The sequence below is a fragment of the Hydra vulgaris genome, chromosome 12, assembly GCF_038396675.1.
Source record: "Hydra vulgaris chromosome 12, alternate assembly HydraT2T_AEP".
Taxonomy (NCBI): domain Eukaryota; kingdom Metazoa; phylum Cnidaria; class Hydrozoa; order Anthoathecata; family Hydridae; genus Hydra; species Hydra vulgaris.
The window spans coordinates 7,438,708-7,459,825 of record NC_088931.1 but is presented as its reverse complement, the minus strand read 5'-3'; the positions used below and the strand labels follow the sequence as shown (position 1 = coordinate 7,459,825).

Genomic DNA, 21,118 nt, shown 5'->3' with positions numbered 1-21,118 from the left:
AAATTTTAGCCACTTTTCATTGAAACAATACTACTTGTTTTCCGCAACAAACAAACAAAAAAAAAATGAAAGAAAAATAAGTTCGTTATTTTTTCAATTTTTACTCAAATTTTTTGAATTTAAATTACAAAAATATATTTAATATTGTTAAAATATTAAATTTTTTACTATGTTTTGTTTTTATTCAAAAAGCAAATAAAACCACTGCTATTTTAGGTCTTCAAACTAGGTATTTTCAATGAAAAACACTAGGTAATTTGAGCATGCTCATATTACACAAAAATGGCATCTTTAAATAAAGTCAAAACTAAATGTTTCTAAGCATTATTTTTATTAAACAAAAATGAATTGGAATTTTAGCTAACATATTTTTCTTTATGAAAAAATTTCATTATTTTAGCACCAAATTATCGCGCCAGAGATTTATTCATGCGTGATGAAATTTTTTTAACAACGCAAAAAATTTAACAGCGTTTCAATTAGATGATAGCCGCTAATTACTGAATACAAATTTACGCTAACTGTTATCACAACATAAAGTCTTTTCAAAAAATACAAAGCAACTTCACTGCTTACATCTAAGAAATCCTTAAGTACGGTCATATAACCAAGGTGCTCATATTACCCTAGTCTACCCTACCCTCTACCCTAGTATTAAAAAATCAAAAATTGTAAAAACATTAAAAATTATTTTTTTAAGTAAAATCTTGTTTAATGTTCACCAGAAAAACTGATTAGTTTTATTTGATTTTTTAAGTAAAATCTTGTTTAATGTTCACCAGAAACATTAATTCGTTTGATTTCATTCATTGATTAGTTTCATTTGATTTTTGTTTATCACTGAACTCTTTTGTTTAAGCATAAATTTTAGGTCTTAAATAAGGATATTTTGTTCTGTTGCTAAGGCGTTGCTAAGATGAACAACTATTTATATATCTTGAAAAATGCATTTTTATGTACTTAAACAATACAAGATAGTTATATCAGATGAAAAAGGATAAAGTTTGGAAAAAAACTCTAAATCTAAACTTTGACATTTTACCCCAAAATCAGAATTTTTTTAGTAGTCTACCACCTTAAATTAGGTGGTAGACTATAAACCAAGGTGGTAGGTATATTCCTACCACCTTAAGTTAGGTGGTAGGAGTATAAAGATATATATATATATATATATATATATATATATATATATATATATATATATATATATATATATAAAAAAGAAAATTATCTTCTTTAATATCCATTTATTTAACCAAAATTTGAAAAACAAGTCTTTTATAATTAACAATATTAGCAAAACACAATAACTTATGCTATTTTAGGGGTATTCTGGCCCCCCCCCCCCGACACACACCAATAAAAATAAATATATATACCGCTGATGGTTAATTTTATTTTTAGCACGTATATATATTTTGCTATAAAAATCTGTTCTTACACGATCGTGTAAGAACAGATATTTATAGCAAAATATTGAGCCGATACTACATTGGCCAAATGTTGGTCCAACATAGTACGAAACATAGTACGATATTACGCTTTTTTTACAATCGATGCCAATACCTGATTTTTTTATTATTTTTTTAAGTCTATTAATTTCTATTTAATAAGTTGATTTCAAACATACTATATATGTTGCAAACACTTTTTTGCTATGTTGATAAACTTCATAACAGAAGAAAAATATAAATATTTGCTTCATTATTTAGAAATATTTCAAATATGGTTGAACAAATAAAACCCTTCCAAAAGAGCAAGGCAACATTTAATTTTTAAACATTTGAATCATCAAAATTAAATATTACGTCATTCTAAAATTTTTTAAAAAGTAATAATATTACATCTAAAAAATTTAAATGACAAATTATTTATTAGTAACCTTTCAAAAATCATTACTGCAAAACAAGGTTCAGGTGAAATTATCATAACTAATAAAAATAAAAAAGCATTAAATGAAAAGGTCTAAATATTTTATGAAATATATTAATTTATAATAAATATAATATAAGTGTTTACAAGCTATCACGATTTTCGGAGACTTCACTTTGTAATTTCAAGCCGTTTTTATTCGTTAATGAAAAAAGCTTTGCAAAATAATTTTTTGCTAAAAGATGTTTTTGCTTTACTTTACCAATAAAAATTCTTCCATATGCCTGAAAACAAAAACCTCTACAAATTAGAACTTGAATTAAAATTTGACAACAAAAATTTCACAATAAAAAAAGATACCTCGAGCGTGTTGTCAAGCTTTAAATGAGCAATAGACTCATCCTTGCTTAACAAAATACAGTTCCATGGTGACCAGTGTTTATGCTTATTCCAACGAACTAGAACTAATTCGCTTATTTCACTTACACCACTGAGAGCACTTTGTGAGTTCCAAATAATCTCCACAAGATACTGCAAGTCAGCATCTTGCATCAAGTATGGAATTTGCGAACCGTCGTCGAAGGACTCTTCGCTTAAACGTATTTGTAATAACATAAAATGAATTTTAGAAAAATCATTTCTGAGACGAGCAGTATTGTCAAGTTTCACACATTTTGAGCATCGACCTGCAATTCTAAAAATTAAATGCGTAAATATCAAACTAATCATAAAAATTGAATTTATTTAAATTATAGAATTGTTATCAGTTTCGTTTTTTGATGCTACTCAAACCACCAAAAAAATTGGTGTTAATGATCTGACTGACGCATGTGAAAAACAAAGTGTGCGCCATCTAATTCAGTTGTAGACAGATCATCGTATGCTACTCGGGTGTATATATATATATATATATATATATATATATATATTATATATATATATATATATATATATATATATATATATTATATATATATATGTACAATTAAAAAATGAGACATATTTTAAACTTTTTAAATAAAAATATGTTCTGACTAGTTTTTAGTCATCTTCAGTTGGGTCAAAATAAAATTATTTAAACTATAAAATTGAACAACTCTACTTTTTTTTTTATAAACTATTTTTTATCTGTTATCTCCTAAGAGTACAGCTCTAAAACTCAGTTTAATAATTCTGAGGCCAGCTGGTAGTAAGGTTTTCTGAACTCTGTGGTAGCTCTCAGTGAAGGTGATTCCATCAGCTGCTGTAAAACATCAGAGTATTAACAGTGTCATTTGCGCATGAATAGTGTCCCTGTTAGGCTTTTTGTATACATTGTTGATGCCACATAAGAAGTCCTAAGATATGACATTGGATTAATTAGCAGAACTGAAACAACTGCATAGCCCATCGCTTGGGATGCCATTCTCTATTTATGAATGATTCAGATTCTCTTTGACTTAAACCATGTGACTCTTTTATAAAGATTTTTTTTACTTTCCTGTCTTTATAAAGAATAAAGAAAACCTGCTTAATTAAGGTCTGCCAACAAATTATTTTTATAAACTATGCACACCTTCCTATGAACTTTGACAATTGAAACAGTAACTTTGACTAAGCATTGTAACTTTAAAATTTTAATAAAATAGTTTACAGTATCTATTCTTGTAAAGTTGCATCTCTTTTTTATAAATACGACCTTATTTGGTCTCAAGCAAGCTATGATCTTGTTCAATAAAGTTATAATCTCATTTCACTTGTATCTTGTATCTCATCTTGCACGACACTCATTCAACATATTGATTGATTAAGATGAAAATCCAAAAACATTGACTATTCATAGCTCCAACAGAATCATGCTTGATGATCAAAGAGGTTATATTTTTATTGTAAAGTATTATTTTTATCTATGATCTATGGTTTTAAAATTTAGTTGTCTTTATACCGAGTAATTTTTCAAGACTATCACTAGAAACTAGAATCTTTTTTTCTTTGAAAGAGTTACTGAAAATATTTGTGAAAAATCACCAAGAATTTTATTTTTACTTTAGGAAATTGAATCCAAAAATAGTTTTCTATAATAGTTTGAAAAATTAAACAAATGCAAATGTTAAAAAAATATATTTGAATTATATATAATTAAAATAAATATGGAATTACAATAAGAATATTGAAAAAAAACAATTTATTAAAAAAATAAAAAAAGTTGATAAAACATCGAATAAAGAGCTGACAAAACATGTTTCTAATTTTTACTTTAAAAGTAAAACTCAAGATTAAACTTTAAAAATACAAATACAAAAAGACTGTAACTAATAATGATTACTATATATGTATATAAATATACAAATTAAAAAAGACTTACTTGGAGTTGGATGCTAAGGGAAATTCAGAAGAAGGAAGATAAGAATTACAACTTGGACAAAAGAAAATATTCTTTAACAACTTTAATGGGTTATTTGGTACCTATAAAATTATAAAAAATTTATTTGGTATCTATAAAAGTATAAAAAATTACTTATTTTTTAACTAAAATTAATAAATTTATTTGAAAAATTTAGGAAACATTTGCCATGTTCAAATATTGATTAAAAACAAGATATGTATGACTAAATTGTATTGAGAATACAAAAGAATAAACATAAAAAATATGTATAAAGAAAACCGATATAAGTCAGACTGCTTAGGTGATCAATTAAGAGAACACAAAAACAAAGAAAAAACTTATTTTTTTACATACTTGATAAAAGCTTAATTTAGGGTCCTGCCCAATTTGTTTATTGTTTGTGCTTTTTAACGATCTCCAAATATATTTTTTACTAAATTATTTTCACCAAATTGTATAAAACAGATTACATACTTATTAAATATTAAATAAAATAAAATTTACCTTAAGTAAACGAGCTACTTCTGGATTGTATTGTGGGTTTTTACAAAACTGCAAAAATAAAGTTGATATTCTTAATCGCAACCCTAAAGCAAGATAAAAATGTTTTGTATCAGCTTTATTTTTACTTTCACAAAATGCAAGAGATGGCATTCCTAACAAAATAACACTAGCAACCTTAAATAATTTAGTTTAACATTATGCATGTATGTATGTATGCAAGTATGTATGTATGTATGTATGTATGTATGTATGTATGTATGTATGTATGTATGTATGTATGTATGTATGTATGTATGTATGTATGTATGTATGTATGAGATATGATAAAAAAAGATTTAAAATAAGATAAATATTTTCAAGTCTCACCTTCTAAATTCTTTTCTTTTACTCCTCTGGTCAGTAAATTGATTTCTCTGTTAACTAATTCAATAATTTCTTCGGTTAATTTACATTTGTATTCCTATAAATTGTACTAAAAAATAAACATTTTTGAATTAAAGAAATCTTTTTTATTTTTTTTAAAATAAAAAGTAAAATCAAAAACCTGAACTGTTTGCTTAAGAGTACACAACACATCTTCTCTTTCACCGTGTGTTAAGTAAGTCATCTGCAAACTGTTATACAAGTCACGCAGCTTTTCAGCGCGCAGTGTATTCTTTGTATACATTTCTGTTTTACCTCCATCAAATGCTCTCCAAAACTTTGGCTTTGCAGCCTACATTAAATTTGCAGCCTCCATTAAATTTGCAGCCTCCATTAAATTTCCAGACTACATTAAATTTTCAGCTGACATTAAATTATTTTACTGTAGGCTGAAAATTTAATGTAGTCTTAATTAAGTTTTTTTTATGTTGGAATGGGATACAAGTCAAAAACATTTGTCTTGTATTCCATTCCAACATTAAAAAAACATTTAAGTTATCATATTTAAACCATAAAAAAAAATTCCACATTTTTTTTCTTTCTTCCTACTTTTAATAACCAATAATTTAAAAAAATTGTAAATTAGAAAAAATTATGATAACACTAAAACTTCATACTTTTTTTAAAAACAAAAGAATGTGTTCTTGTAAGTTCTCACTATTAGCATTTATGCGATGTCTTTCAATAGACTGAATGAGATATGACTCCTGCTCTAAAAGGCCAATCAAAGCTGCTTTTCGTGCTGAACCAGAATGCATCAAATCAATAGACAATATTTCTTCTTTTCTCCATTCTAATTTGAAATAAAAACAATAACATTAAATCTTCTAAAAATTAACTTTAAATCAATAAACAAATAACAAAATGGATTTTATATACATAGTTTTAACTTGAGTTTAAATAACTTCAGTTAATGAGTTATTTGCAAATATATTATAATTAATATGGAAAGAAAATAGGGCTGAAAGAAACCGTTGATTCTTGCTTCAAAAGCAAGAGATTTGGAGGTTAGACAACATTTCAGGAAGTATCCAGGGTCCCCACCAGATAAAAAATTGAAATTCCAAGACTATCCAGGACAATTTTTTTTTCCAGGGCATTTGCTTTATTATTTCCAGGACTATACCAGGACTTACAAAAAAAAAGTTATAAACTCCAGGACTTTCCAGGTCTTTTTTATAGATAGCCCAAAATAACACAAAATACGCTACTAAATGTAAATTAATATAGAAATCAAATGCAAATTAAAGAAATACATAACAGCTACATAAACATAGCTACATCACTACAGCTACATTAGGGTGTCCTAAAAAACAACATTTTTGAAAAATATATGCAGAGACCCCCTTAATGTGTTCTATCTAATACAAAAACACTAGATTGAAAATTTTTTTAAATAAAAAATATTTTAAGGGGTCCCTCAAGACCCTCGAATATTTAATGGGAAATCAAATCTTTGATTTCCTTTTGTTTTACTCGACAGAGTTTCTTTTTTTCATTGGATTCTTTCAAAAGAACAAAACTACTTTGTTTTTCTGCATTTATGGCTAACATATTAGACTGTTCTATCAAAGTAATTTTTTCACTTTGCACGATTTTTTACTTAGCTCTAACTACCTTTTTCTCATCGTCCAAAATTTTTTGTTTTAAATTCCTACTGTTACATTCTTTTTGTTCTCTTTGTGATTGCAAATACTCTTTATATCGACTACTTGCTTGTTTTACATTTTGCAGCATTTCTTTATTAATTTTGATTGTTGTTTATTAATACTAAAGCCACGCTCAACGGAAGATTGGCCATGTGAAAGCACAAAAACTATTGTAAAAACAATCCAAACACCTTGATAAGCTTTATTTGCTCCAATAAAGTCAGAGAAAAAATGATCAAGACTAATGTTTTTAAAATTGAAACTTTGAAATGATTTTGGATTTGATTCTAATACTTCTAAAAACTTATAATATTGATTTTTCGCTAGCTCAACAGACTTTGGTGACAAACGGCCATATTTAACTAACTTTTGCAACAGAATTGAAAAATTATTGATACAAGTATTCCTTTTATTCGGATTTGAAATGAAAATTGGGCTAATAGATACTGCAGTGGGTACTATGACAAACTTATAAGGGGACTTCTCAAGAAGATGTGTCAACAGAGCAGCTAAAAACTGGCCTGCCTCTTTTTTAAATATAACCACTCTTTGGTCACTGTAACTTAAATTAGCTTCATCAATTTTTAACCGAGCAGCAAAACCAATATCAATTTAATTAATAGGCTTTCTAATATTTTTATCCATTAAATTTATTTGAAGCTGCTAGTATAGATTGCTACACTTATTTAAAACCTCTTTTAGTATGATTCTCCTGAGAAAATTGTCAATTATTTCACCAAGTATAATAGCCATAAATGGAACCATAGGTTTGTCTGTTTGAATGCATCTTAAAAAACTATTTAACTTTACAGAAACCTCTCAAAAAAGCTCAAAAAATTTAAGTTTAGCTGGCAAAACAGGATCATGAACCATGGCTTTCAGTCTCCACCAGCTTTTATTTTTTGAATCAGGTTGTTTGCTTTTCTTAAGACTACTGAAAATTTTTTTGTATCCATCAAGTAGTGATTCAACTTTTTGAGCACATTTTTTAAATTTCATACCACCATGCCGACAAAACTGTATTGGATAATCAAGTGTCCCAGTAATGTTTTCATAGGCTGCTCTTCTACTTGGAGAGTCATAAAGAAATTGCCACATTGCTTTAAACAGATTATTAAGCTCCCAGCCACTTGCTTTTGCCCCTGCTTTAAAACTGCCATGAATGATATGGAGACCACAGATTTCAATATCTATAAGAGGATCAAGGTATTATCTAGAAAAAGCAAATTTACATTTGGCCCATCTGATGACACTTGTAGAATCTTTGATTTATCTTTTTTTTTTAAGATAAATTAAAGATTCTACAAAAGTAGAATCTTTGATTTATCTTTTTTTTTTAAAGATAAATTAAAGATTCTACAAAAGTAGAATCTTTGATTTTAAAATCTTTTGATTCTGACCCTTCTGAAAAACTTGATTAATGGGTTCATCAAATGAAACAGCGTTATAAGGTGCATTAGATAGGGAAGTGAGCAACTCATTTTTAAAAAAGGGATCTTATCTGAATGTTGCAATTTAACTGGCTTTGGTGGGTCCACATTGAAACAACTTAGCAACTTAACAACTTTAAATATATCACTATCTGGAAACATTTTACTAAATAATTTACCAGAATCAGTTCAAGAATTCATTAAAAATTTAGAATACACAATATTAAGGACCCAACGAACTTCAGCATCAAGTGTAGATAAATTTATTAGCATTTTATCAATTGTTTTTTGGTGTTCTGCTTTATTTGAGCATTCTGAAATATACTCATTAACTTGAACAGTGTTAGGAGCAGTTGGCATTAATGGCTTGATATTGATAGCAGAAGGAGATCTCTCTTTTTACTTTTCATGTGTGAAGTTAAAGTAGCTTCTCTCATGTTAGAAATGTTAATGTCTTTAGCACAATAACTGCAAATCACAATAGTTTCTGTTTTTTTATGTAACCAATGTTTAAATTTTTCTTCAACAAGCCAATTTACTTGAAAAATACATTTATTTTTAGGCATTTTCTAATTATTTTATCTGAAAACAAAACAAAAAAACGTAAACATTTTAGGAGCCAAAAAGAATTTAGAATCTCTAATACCTCATACTTTTAAAAATTACTCAAAACTATACAACAATGCAATAACTAAATAATTGAAAAAAATATTTATACACTGTTTATATATTTATGATTTATGGAAACCTCTATGATGATATCTTATAATATTTTTAAAACAACTTAACTATGCCTTATTGTGGATGTGTAAATATTTTTAAGAATCTTTAAAGTACAAATTTTGAAAACAATATAAGAATCAGATTTTCCATAAAAATTATACATTAGAGCAATTATATTACTATAATTTACTATAATTAGTATTGTAGTTGTATTGTTTTTCTTTACTTAAAAACAAACAACAAAATATAAAATATTATCCCATTTTTAAGGAAGATTCCAGGACTTCACAGAATAATTAAAAAAATCCAGGACTTTCCAGAACTTTCCAGAACCACTTTCAAATTCCAGAACTTTTTTCAGGAATTTCCAGGACTGGTTGGAACCCTGGTATCGCACCTTTTCTTTGAGCATTGACCTAGTTTTCTAAGGTTCTGGTTTCAGAAAAGAGTACCCACCTTAACTATAATAACCCTCTGGGCCTTGGAGAGAAAGTTTTTTTTACTATTTGTAATTTACACCAACTTGCTGCCAACAAGGCTGCAGGCAGCAAATTATTTGAGGCATTTACTGAGAAATTTAAGATTGATAAAAATCTAGAAGAAGGTAATAGATGAATTTATACAAATCAAGGAAAAATACAAACAGAAATAATTCCAAAGCGCTAATATACTAAAAATATAAATTTTTTTAAAAAAGAATCTTTAATTAAATTCCTTATTTCCCTCTTTTTCTCAAAAGTGAGCATAATACTACAACAGGAGAGGAAAGATTGTACAATTTTTAAAACTCTTCTTTATACACCATGATATATATGAAAAGAGCTTATCAAAAAAACCAGCATGTCAGACATTGTCAAAAACTTTTGATATGTCAATTGTGATAGCCTTACAACTTACTAATTACTAATTCAAAGTGAGATATCAAAAGTTTATTGCTTAAAGACATAAAGTGAACTAATATCAATAAGCATTTCTCCAACAAATAGATAAATTACTAATATAAACAAATGCTTTATATGTGTATATAAGTATATGTCCAAGCAGTGAACATATTTATTCAAGTTTTTCCTAATGAGAGAATAATAGCCATGACACTGAGATCCAAAAAAACCAAAAATATTATCCTTATATTAGCCTCACAAAGGTCAGAACAACAACAGTGAATTTTTTAGAAAGTAAAATAGTCAATGGAAGAAAAATTAGCTAAAAAAATCTTGAGCTACTGTAACACTTATTGCAATTAATTGTTGCAAAACAATAATCAGAACTTTGAACAGATTAATGGAGTGAATTAGTAAAATAAATTACTAAAAATTAATACTGCAAAGAATTACTGAAACATAATTTATAAAATGATTCACTAGAATGTTTGTAGCTCTAGATAAAACACAAAATAAATGTTGTACTTTCTAAAGCCGCATATAATAGATCAAAATCTCTGTTAGTTTGTGGGTTCATTCTTCGTTCAAATTCCTGGCGAAGTCTGTCAGCTCGATCAGCAACTTTTTTTTCTTCCACCTTTTCTCAAAATTAAAAAAAAAATTCCATTCAAAAAAATCAATCATTCAAAACTAAAAAAAAAATAACATTTAAAAATAATACTGAAATATCATTTTAAAATTATTCTGAAAAACAATATGAAAAAATTATTATTATTATTTTTTTTAATGATATAATTCTTTTTTTAAATACATTTTCATTTGTAAAAATATAGAGAACCATGTTGCCAAGAATAAAGAACCATGTTGCCAATCATAATTAACCACAAACAAAAAAAACTTTTCCTATGTTTAAATTGTTGTCACCAGTGACATTATGAAACATTTGATAACTATTACAAACATATATTTGATAAGGGAGCGTCCATAAAGTACGTACACTCAGAGGGGAAAAGGGGGTCTGCAGATGGCATATATGAGATGGGAGGGCAGTGGGTTGATTATATATGAAAGGAGACTCTAAATTAAAAGAAACATCATAAAATGTTAGATAAATAGGTTAAAAGCGTAGGTACTCAAAATAGGTGGAGGGTACTCAAAAAAGTGTATTGCAAAATGCAGGGGGAAGAGGCGGGGAGGGGGGGTCAACAAAAAAAAGCGTGCGTACTTTATGGACAGCCCCTAACTATTACAAACATATATTTGATAACTATTACAAACGATTTTTGAACTGATAAAAGATGGTTCACTACCACATCCTTTTGTACTCTTCAGAAACTTTTAGGAAACAAATTTAAAAAAATCATTTTTTTTTCACAAAAAAAAAGTGCAACCTCTTTTTCCCATTTAATTCTTTGTTCTTGATCAGATCGCAAATTATTAACAAGCCGTTTCGCAAGCCACCTTCTCCAGTAGGATTGCAAAAATATAACCTAACAAATAATACACAATGAAGTAATGAAAATTAATTATCACAATTTTAACATGAAAAACAACTAAATTATGTTTCTTGGAATTTACTTGATTTACTTGGTTTTAAAAAGTCTATAACTAAAATAAATTAAAAAAAAAAAGCATGAACCAGGAGAAAAATAAATTTAGAAAAATTGTAAACTATAGAAGGCTTAAATTAGAAAAAGGATGAACTAGAAAAAATATAAAATAATAAAATTATAAAAAATAAACATTATATAATGATAGTAGATTTATTTCAAAAGAATAAAAACATCTAGTAAACTATACATAAATGTTATAAAATTGATAACTTTAATTTGGATTATTTTGTGAAAAAGAAAGTCTAAAAACATTCACTAGTGGTTTGATAATGATATCCTTTATTGTTAATAGCTGAAATACCTTTTCTAACATGTCTTTTTCTTTTTCAGCTGCGGTAATATATTTCCCAGGTATAATTATTTTATCAGTTACTTCAGCAATATAACAACCAGGTTTTGTCTAAGAAGTTAAAAGCAACACTATGTAACTACATTAAACTAAAAATTTTTAAAATATAAATATTAATTTCATTTTTATGTCTTACCATCTGTGTTGAGGTATCACAGTATGTCTGCAGAATCTGATTCTTTGACTGAACAGTTTGAGTGTCTCTATCAAATCTTTCCAGCTAAATATTTTCAAATCTCATTAATGTAAATGATACCATTTTATAATACATAAAAACATTTTTTTATTTGTTATTTTTTAGCAGTGTCTTGAATACAATATACTAAGGATCTGCGTCTTGAAACAAAAAGTCTTGTTATTCACTTTTTAGCAAGACAAGACAAGACTAATTTGCACAAGACTGAACTTGTCTTGTCATGAGATGTGTTAAATCAATCAAGACCAACTTTATAGAGTGACAACTAAAACAAAAAATATCCTATAATTTTTTTTTAAAATACTAGTATTGAAATTATTATTATTTTTTTCTAGTTTATGCTGTAGCTGGTAGAATCACCAGCAAGTGTGAATTGCACACTTTGACAGCCTTATCAAATATTAATAAAAGTTTCATAAAAATGTGTAATTTGTCACTTATGTATTGCATCATAAATTTTTTTAAACTCCTTCAAGGATTTTGTGACAGCTCCGATGCATCTTATAGACCAATAAGTATTGGTCCTGGTTTTAATGAATTACTTGACTTCAGTCTTTTAATAAAAACTGGCTTAACTGTAGAACCAATATCTTCTAAAACTTGGTTTACTTTATCTTTGTCTTCTGTAGATTTTTCTTTTAAGTTTGAATTTTGAAACTCCGGCAATCCAAATATAACAATATTTTTAAACCTCTTTCCCTCTCTTTCTGTTCATTCATTGTAGCATTTATAACTATTAGTTGTTCTATTGGTGCTTTATTTCTTGACACGACTGATGCCCAGTTATGAATTTCTGGAATACCCTTAGATATAGTTTGTTGATCTTCAATTTTTAGTTTTAAATTATTTATTTCTAAATCTTGAATTCCAATATTTTTTGTTGTGCTTTAATTAAATTTCTGAGATTTTCAATTTCCACCAAAAGTTCTGCTTTAACCGCCTCTAGTTGACCTTTTCGAATATTTGTCATTATTTAATTTATCCCTTGGGATTTGATGCGGTTTTGCTATGCTATTGTTTGATACGGTTGAATACAGACGCAAATTTAAATAACTTCAATTAAGAAAAAAAGTACAAAAACTTCGAACAAGTATGTATAACATGAAACAGCACTACACAAGTTAATTTATTCACTGCAACAAAAACAAAACACTGCAGAAACAGTATAAACTTTCTGAATTATCGGTATTAAAAATTTCATTAACTGTAAAATTGTAATCTTCCTTTGAACTCTTTTTAAATACAAAACTCATCTGGTTAAATAAACGTTTCTTACATCTGCAGAAGGGGAAGCCTTCTTTTTAACTCATCTAAGAAAAATATAAATTTCATCAAATTTTCGGAATTATAATTTCAGCATGACTACAATTTCTAAGATTGCTTCAAAAAGTTAACCTTGAACTAAAGTTTTTTCAGCTGATTGAGTTATTAATTTCCCGTCTACTAGCAACCAAAGCAAAATATGAACATTGTTAACGTTTGTCTGAATTTTGATTAAAATTATAAGTTGGTGATCATGTCTCGTAACTGTGGAGTCTTGTGGGAGCACTTTGAACAAATTGAAGGATCTGATGGAGCTGCTGTTGGAAAGTGTAAGAAGTGTTTCAAAACATTTTCCATCAAAAATTCGAATATGTCTGGAATGTTGAAGCATCTGAAGCTCACACACCCTCAAATTTTCAGAGAAGTGCAGAAGTCAAAAGCTTCATTAAAGAGAAGTGTAGCTGAAGCCCTTGCAGGATCAGATATTGATGATGAAGACCAGCTTGGAAACTTATCAGAAGTCCTTGGATTCTTCATCTCAACTTAAAACTCAACAGAATCTTTGGTAAATTAAATTATTCCTTGAGTTATTTTTGTGCCATGTAAAAATTTTAATTTTTCTAATTGAGTGGATGTAAATAATTATTATTATGTTTCTTTTTATATGCTTTTTCAGTAATTTTGCGAAGCAATGACAGCAAACAACTGAGATGGGATCTAGAAATTATAAAATTCCTTGCCAGAAACAACTTGCCTTTTAATTTTGTAAGCACACCTGGCACCAAGGATCTCTTCAAGCATGCTGACCCCATGCTCACTGTTAAGTCAGCTACTACATTCAGCAGATTCAAGCTGCCCTTGTTGTATGAGAACTTGAAGGTGGCAGTTGACAAAGTCCTGATGGAAGAGCTACCTCTCTGCAGTGGCATTGCAATGTCAACAGATATTTGGAAATCAAGGGCAAATGATCCATATCAATCCTTGACACTTCCCTACATCAATAAGTTGTGGAAGCTTCAACATTTTACGCTCAATGCAGCATAATTTACTAGTAGTTTTTTAATGAATTTGTAGGAATCTCATGTTTTAAAGCAAATTTTTTTTATTCAATACTCAAAATCTCTTTTGGTCTATTTCAAAGCAATGCACATTAAATTCGATATATAATCTTGAATTTGTTTTATTTGTTGTAGGTCGTTACACTGGTAAGGCCATCTCCAAAAAAATTGAGCTGATGTTGAAGGACACCCCCCACATTGAAAATCTCCAAGTTGTTGCAGTCCATGATTCAGCTGCTAACATGAAGAATGCAGTACTTCGAAGTAGCATCATCAACCAATCTCTTCCCTGCACCAACCATTTGCTCCAACTGGCATTCTCTGGAGCTGTGACAGCTTGCCCAACTATGAATGAAGCAGTGAAACGCTGTACTGCACTTGCTACTAAATCACACAAGTCAACTCTTGCAAAGCAATGGATTCAAAAAGAAAAAGCCATTGACAAAGATGAATTTGATATTGATTCAGGTAAAAATTCTTAAATATGTTTATTGTATTAACAATTTTCAAATACTCACAAGTAAAAGGTTGAACTCTATTATGTTCTAAATTAGAAAAATTTGTAAGAGTTTTAAATGCAGTTTTAAATGTCAACAACATTTTCAAAGGAAAAAAGAGAAAAAAAATTAAGTAACTAATAGTCATCATAAATCTTTTCAGATAAAGATGAAAACTACTCCAAAATCATTACCCCAGTTGCCACTAGGTGGAATTCTGTGACCATGATGATATAAAGTGTCCTCAAGATGCACAGAACACTTTCCAATATCTGGGACAACCTAGGACGTGATGATGGAAATCTGGCAGAGGTTGTTCCAACAGAAGATTTTGAGCTCTTTGAAGAGTTTCTGAATGTTATGGTTCGTGTAGCAGAAGTATCTGAGGCCTTGTCTGCTGACCATTACCCAACAATCAACAGGGTAATGGCTCTTTTATTTGACCTTCAATCCACATGTCAAAAAAAACTGACTCAAGAACTATCAGAGGGAATTGAATTATTTGTCAAAATGCTGATCAATGAGCTGTTCCACACGCAATTTCCAAAGTGGAAATCGCGTGTGGAACAGCTCATTGATCAGCATTTTGATCAGCATACGATTGAAATTTGTTGTTCAGAATATGTAATAAAAACATTGTTTTTTTGTTTACATATTGCAATTATTTGGAGCCTACACAATTTTTCTACCCTAGCCTTTTCATTCTTTTAATCCAGCTCTGGTTATTTTACATATATAATATTTTTACTTTTTTAATGCAGTTTGTAAGATTACATACACATGTATTATGTTATATTCTTTAGCACATTTAAAAAGTGGTTGTTTGGTTAACTAATTACTAGATTAAAATTATGCGAAATCTTAACAAAAGTAAAACATAAAAGTACAACTTGCGCATTTATGCTTTTGGTTGTCTAGTGTTTGGGGTGGTGTTGAACTTACCTAGTAAAAAGAAAACTCTGATACAAAACCTCCAATTTAATTGTGGTTAAGGATAAGAGGAGCTCATAAACCATGAATAAACCTTTCAAGTGGTAGAACCACAATAAAAATACTCAGCCCTGATCTGCAAAACAGGTTAATATTACAAAACACCTCCCATTGTAAAATATTATTTCAACTCTTTCATAATGGATTACAGAAACCTGACTATACCACACAAGCATGAAATATAAGAAATGGTTAATTTTGCAATTAAAATATTCATTTTTATTATTCCAAATATTCATTTAACTCTATTTTTATTTAAAACATAGGAGGCACTAAAACAGAGTAGTGATATAATTCTTTTCTGAAGACTGCGTCAAAGAGCCTACTCATTTAAAATACAACAAACAATAAATATCATGCAATATGTTCTAATGTGTCAATGTTCAATCTGAATCAATTTTAAAAAAATAGTAGAAGTAAAACATACCACCTACTTACTCCGTAATGAATATATTTCTTTGTATTAGTTTGTGAAGAAGCATTTAGATACATTAAACCCGTAACTTTGTGTCGAAATCCACCAAGGAATGGTTTCTTATACAAATTAGCAACTATTCTTTTTTCATTATTGTCACAACTTTCTTCTAAACAATTTTATTTTTATGAAATACCAGAATAAAATGATTTTCAAAAAAATACAAAAATTAAAATAAATTTTTATGTATATATATATATTTATATATATATATATATATATATATATATATATACACATATGTATATATATATATATACACATATGTATATATATATATATATATATATATATATTATAAACATATATATATATATATATATATATATATATATATATATATATATATATATATATATATATATATATATAATATATATATATTATAAACATATATATATATATATATATATATATATATATATATATATATATATATATATATATATATATATATATATATATATATATATATATATACAGTAGCGTGCAAAAGTAACCGGACAAGAGCATAACTTTTGAATGAAAAGTCCAATTTCTTACAAATTTTCACTGAAATGTCAAAAAATTGATTGCAAATCTAAAAACAAATGAATTTTTACCAAATCTAAGCAATCTAATCTTAAAAGTTCATTTAACTAAAATATGCCCATGCAAAAGTATTTGGACAGAAAAAAAAACTTGAATTAGATTTTTTTCTAAACATTTTTAAAATTGAAAATGCTTTATTTTAAAGTATATTGCTTTAGTACTTTGTCAGGAAGCCCTTAGCATTGATTACTGCTTGAGAGTGACAAGGCATTAAGTCCACCACTTTCATAATCACAATAATTTTGATTTTTCCCCATTATTGTTTCAGAGTATTCAATAAATCATGTTTCCTTGTTGGTTTTCGACCTGAAATTTATCGATCAATGAGCTTACATAGACATTCAATAGAATTAAGGTCAGGACTTTGCTGAGGCTATTCGATTAATTGAATTTCTTTGGTATTGAAAAAGTTTTTCACAAGGGTTGAAGTGTGCTTTGGGTCATTGTCCTGCTAAAACATCCTTTCTTGAGGCATTTTGTCTTTAACATGTGGTAGCATAACATTCTTAAGTATACAAAAATATGTACAAAGTACATACTTTTGTCCATTTTGCCATCAATCAAATGGATAGGACCAATACAACCTCTATTCAAGTTAGCCCAGTCATTACTAAAAAGTACTTTCACTCACTGTTTTCTTGCCCAATTCAAATGTTCATTAGCAAATCTTAAGCGTGCTTTTCAATTCTTTATATAAATAAAAAATTTCATTGTAGGACGTCTTCCAAATAGATTTGCAGACCTCAAAAGACGTTTGATTGTGTCAACACTACATTTTACATTATAAAGTTCTTTAATTTCAGCATTTACCAAGACAGCATTTTGCATAAAACATTTTTCAGGGCTCGAGGATGGATTTTTCAGCAGGACAATGACCCAAAGCACACTTCAACCCTTGTGAAAAACTTTTTCAAAACCAAAGAAATTTGATTAATCGAATAGCCTCAGCAAAGTCCTGACCTTAATTTTATTGAATGTCTATGTAAGCTCATTGATCGATAAATTTCAGGTCGAAAACCAACAAGCAAACATGATTTATTGAATACTCTGAAACAAGAATGGAGAAAAATCAAAATTATTGTGATTATGAAACTGGTGGACTCAATGCCTTGTCACTCTCAAGCAGTAATCAATGCTAAGGGCTTCCCAACGAAGTACTAAAGCAATATAAATTTTTTCTGATTTTGTCAAGTTGAGGCCTGATTTTTTTTTTTACATTATTTTTAAACCATCATTACAATACAAGCCTAACTGATTAAAAGGAACTATTTTAGCTAGAGAATTAAAAATATATAAGCATACAAATTTGCAAATTTCTGCTCTGTTGTAACTTTCCATTGTTACATGAAAGCATTTTTGTTAATCTTTTACAGAAATGCTATTAAAGTAAGCTATAGCTGTACAAAAAATATTAAAAGAATTAAAAAAGCCACAATTTTGTATTGATTGATTTCTGAAAGAAAAAAATATTGAACTTGTAATTGAAAACAAAAAATCGACTGCCCTATGAATGGCAAAAGCTTATCAAAAAATATTATTTACAAATGCATTGTTCCCACACAAAATAACCATGATAAACAAAATATTGGCTTAATCAAGGGCAAATGGAAAAAAACAGTGTCAACCACATAAATCCTTTAAACATAAAAAATACTCAAAAGAGACTATGCTGTCAAAAAATATTTGGCAACTAAAAGAAAAAAACATTACTTTTAAACTAAACAGGTCAATTATAAAAACTGCGCCTGCCTATAATAACATTTCCAAAATATGTATACTATGTTAACAAGAAAAATATGAAATTATTACTCATTTGGATAAAAAAAAAAATTACTAAACAAAAAATCTGAATTAGTTTCTAAATAAAGACACGAAAATAAGTACCTTTTAAAAAATTATAAAAACAAATGACCAAAACTAAAATTATCCTAATTCTAAAGTATTTTTTCATAATCAAATTTTTAATTTTAATGTAATTGATACAACTTCTTGGTTGTAAATTAACTACAGTTATTATATAATTAATTATAACAATTCCCAACTTCCTATAAAATACTTTTTCTATAAATTAAATTTTTTGATGTTTAGTCATTCTTTCTGATGAACCTACTGATGAAGAATTAAGTTGTTGAACAAAAAAAATTAGATAAGTGTTGATACCAATTTAATTTATATATATATATATATATATATATATATATATATATATATATATATATATATATATATATATATATATATATATATATATATATATATATATATATATATATATTTGCTCTGTTCTTTTAAGAACATTAAACACTCTATTTTGTAGAATACATTTTAAAGTTGTTTATATATATATATATATATATATATATATATATATATATATATATATATATATATATATATATATATATATATAATGCTAAATACAAGGTTTATTATTGACACTACCAGTTGGTAAGTAGTTTTTAGACCACCAGAAGTTTTTTACACAGGAGTACTTTTAGGATAAAAATAAGGAGACGAATCCTTAAAAACTGATGCCTGCTTTCTTTAATAAAAAAATATATATATATTCTTAACTATATGTACACACACCCTGTAAAATTGCTCCTAGTTTTACCTATTCATCAGTTGATGTAAAAAATAAATTTAAAAAGCAACTTTCTTGCATTGAACAAAAATGATACGAACTATCCATCCACATGTAATTCATTGAAAGGAAATATTCTTAGTTCATCTCTTGTAAATGCCTAATCTATAATATCAAAAGTATTCTCAAGTTAGAAGTTTACACCTATAAGATTTTAATTGCAGGAAATGATATTTGTAATTTTTTTTTTGAATTTTTTTTTTTTTTAAACTTTTTATAAGTATTATTTTTTAATTTCTGTATATAATAGTATTAAAATAATTTTTTCTCTATTTCTAGATTTAATTTAGGTTCAATAAATTTATAAATCAGTTATTTGACTTATATATTATTATTTGCTAAATCTAGTGTTTCTTTAAAAATATTTAAACAAACAATAGATTTAGCAAATCTAGATTTTCTTTAAATATTTTACTATACAGCTCTTCAGTTCCTAAATATAAACTTTACATATGTTGATACCACATGTGAAAGCAACTCATAATTTATGGGATGACATAGATGCAGGTCTTGTATGGTTATGGCATTTATAACATTTAAGTGGTATAACAATTATAGGTTGCCTACCATCTAATTGGTATAAATACCACACATGGTCCACATTTATTTCATAAATTGGGCAAGCTATCACTTAATAACAAATGTGGTCCAAATTAGTTTCCTAATTAGAGTTATTTTATTTAATTATAAATTTATCCAGAATGTTGCAAAAGAAACAAGTACTAGCCTATAAATCAATAATTCATGGACTTAATTGAAATGATCACTTACCACATATTACTAAAGTGATCAATTATTTAAAGAAAATCACTAAAAAATAATCACAAATATTATTTTGCATCTAAGAAATACAAATTGTTATTATTAATCATTTTTTGGCTTTAACAGTTTTAACACATTCATATTCTATGAAGTGAAATTGATTACACTTTTTATATGCGTGTTGTTTAGATTTTATCACATTTTAAATTTTAAAAAACTACTGTTTAAATATTTATTATGTATACCTTCCTGAGTTTTTTCATTTTCATCATCTTTTATAAATTCATTTTCGCCTTCACTGATCATTTCGAATAATACAAATATTCTTGTACGTTCAAGAGATTTTGCTCAATATTACAAATAATAGCAGTATATTTGATGGCTGATGATTGCTACTAGGTATAAAACTTGTACAAGTTGTTTTTATTCATTTCATATTATAATTTATATGTACATGGAATATTTTATTTGTTTCTTAAACCAATCAACTTTTTGAGTAGTGGACCTTAATACTATGAAGTTGTCTCGACTGTTGCGCCTATCTTAAGATTAAATTAGGTACTTTAATAGTTAAACGAAGCAAATTGTTACTAGGTATTAACAATAACAAAACATGGGTGCTTGACTTTACATGATGTACCGTAAACCCCGGTTTACGGTATATCATGAAGGGTGATTCTATTATAATTTGGGGCAAATATAGTATACCAGTAGAGTAGAGACGGGCTCCCTGCCGCATTTCATAGTGCTATTAGGGGTTCCTAAATAATAATTGTTTTTTTATTTCATTTTTTTGTTGAGCAGAAATAGGTTAGAAATGAAACTTTGGCGGG

At 27.5% G+C, this 21,118-nt stretch overlaps 1 protein-coding gene across 4 annotated transcripts; it reads right to left on the bottom strand.

The window, feature by feature from the left end:
- Positions 1 to 1,955: 1,955 nt before the first annotated feature.
- On the bottom strand, positions 1,956 to 20,801 carry LOC101238131 (IQ motif and ubiquitin-like domain-containing protein). 4 transcript variants are annotated; one of them, XM_065811400.1, is made up of 13 exons: positions 20,531 to 20,801; positions 16,252 to 16,397; positions 11,946 to 12,029; positions 11,762 to 11,860; positions 11,239 to 11,337; positions 10,373 to 10,484; positions 5,782 to 5,957; positions 5,286 to 5,456; positions 5,108 to 5,201; positions 4,742 to 4,824; positions 4,217 to 4,317; positions 2,233 to 2,566; positions 1,956 to 2,156 (listed from the first exon to the last, which is right to left on the bottom strand). In XM_065811400.1, the coding sequence occupies exons 1-13, from the start codon at positions 20,589 to 20,591 to the stop codon at positions 2,016 to 2,018; spliced, it is 1,701 nt and encodes a 566-aa protein (XP_065667472.1). In that variant the 5' UTR covers positions 20,592 to 20,801; the 3' UTR covers positions 1,956 to 2,015. The 4 variants fall into 4 exon arrangements, with proteins under 4 accessions (XP_065667472.1, XP_065667475.1, XP_065667473.1 ...); XM_065811403.1 differs by having other exon boundaries at positions 16,241 to 16,397; positions 20,531 to 20,800; XM_065811401.1 differs by having other exon boundaries at positions 16,252 to 16,394; positions 20,531 to 20,741.
- Between the last annotated feature and the right edge of the window lie 317 nt (positions 20,802 to 21,118).

Bases quoted from the DNA above. Each gene is read 5' to 3' on its own strand.
- LOC101238131 (XM_065811400.1), bottom strand. From the start codon at position 20,591: ATGATCAGTGAAGGCGAAAATGAATTTATAAAAGATGATGAAAATGAA. The intron at 12,030-16,251 runs GTAAGTAGGTGG...GAAAATATTTAG, and splicing joins AGAAATATATTCATTACGGA to CTGGAAAGATTTGATAGAGA. The intron at 5,958-10,372 runs GTACAACATTTA...ATTTCAAATTAG, and splicing joins ATTATATGCGGCTTTAGAAA to AATGGAGAAAAGAAGAAATA.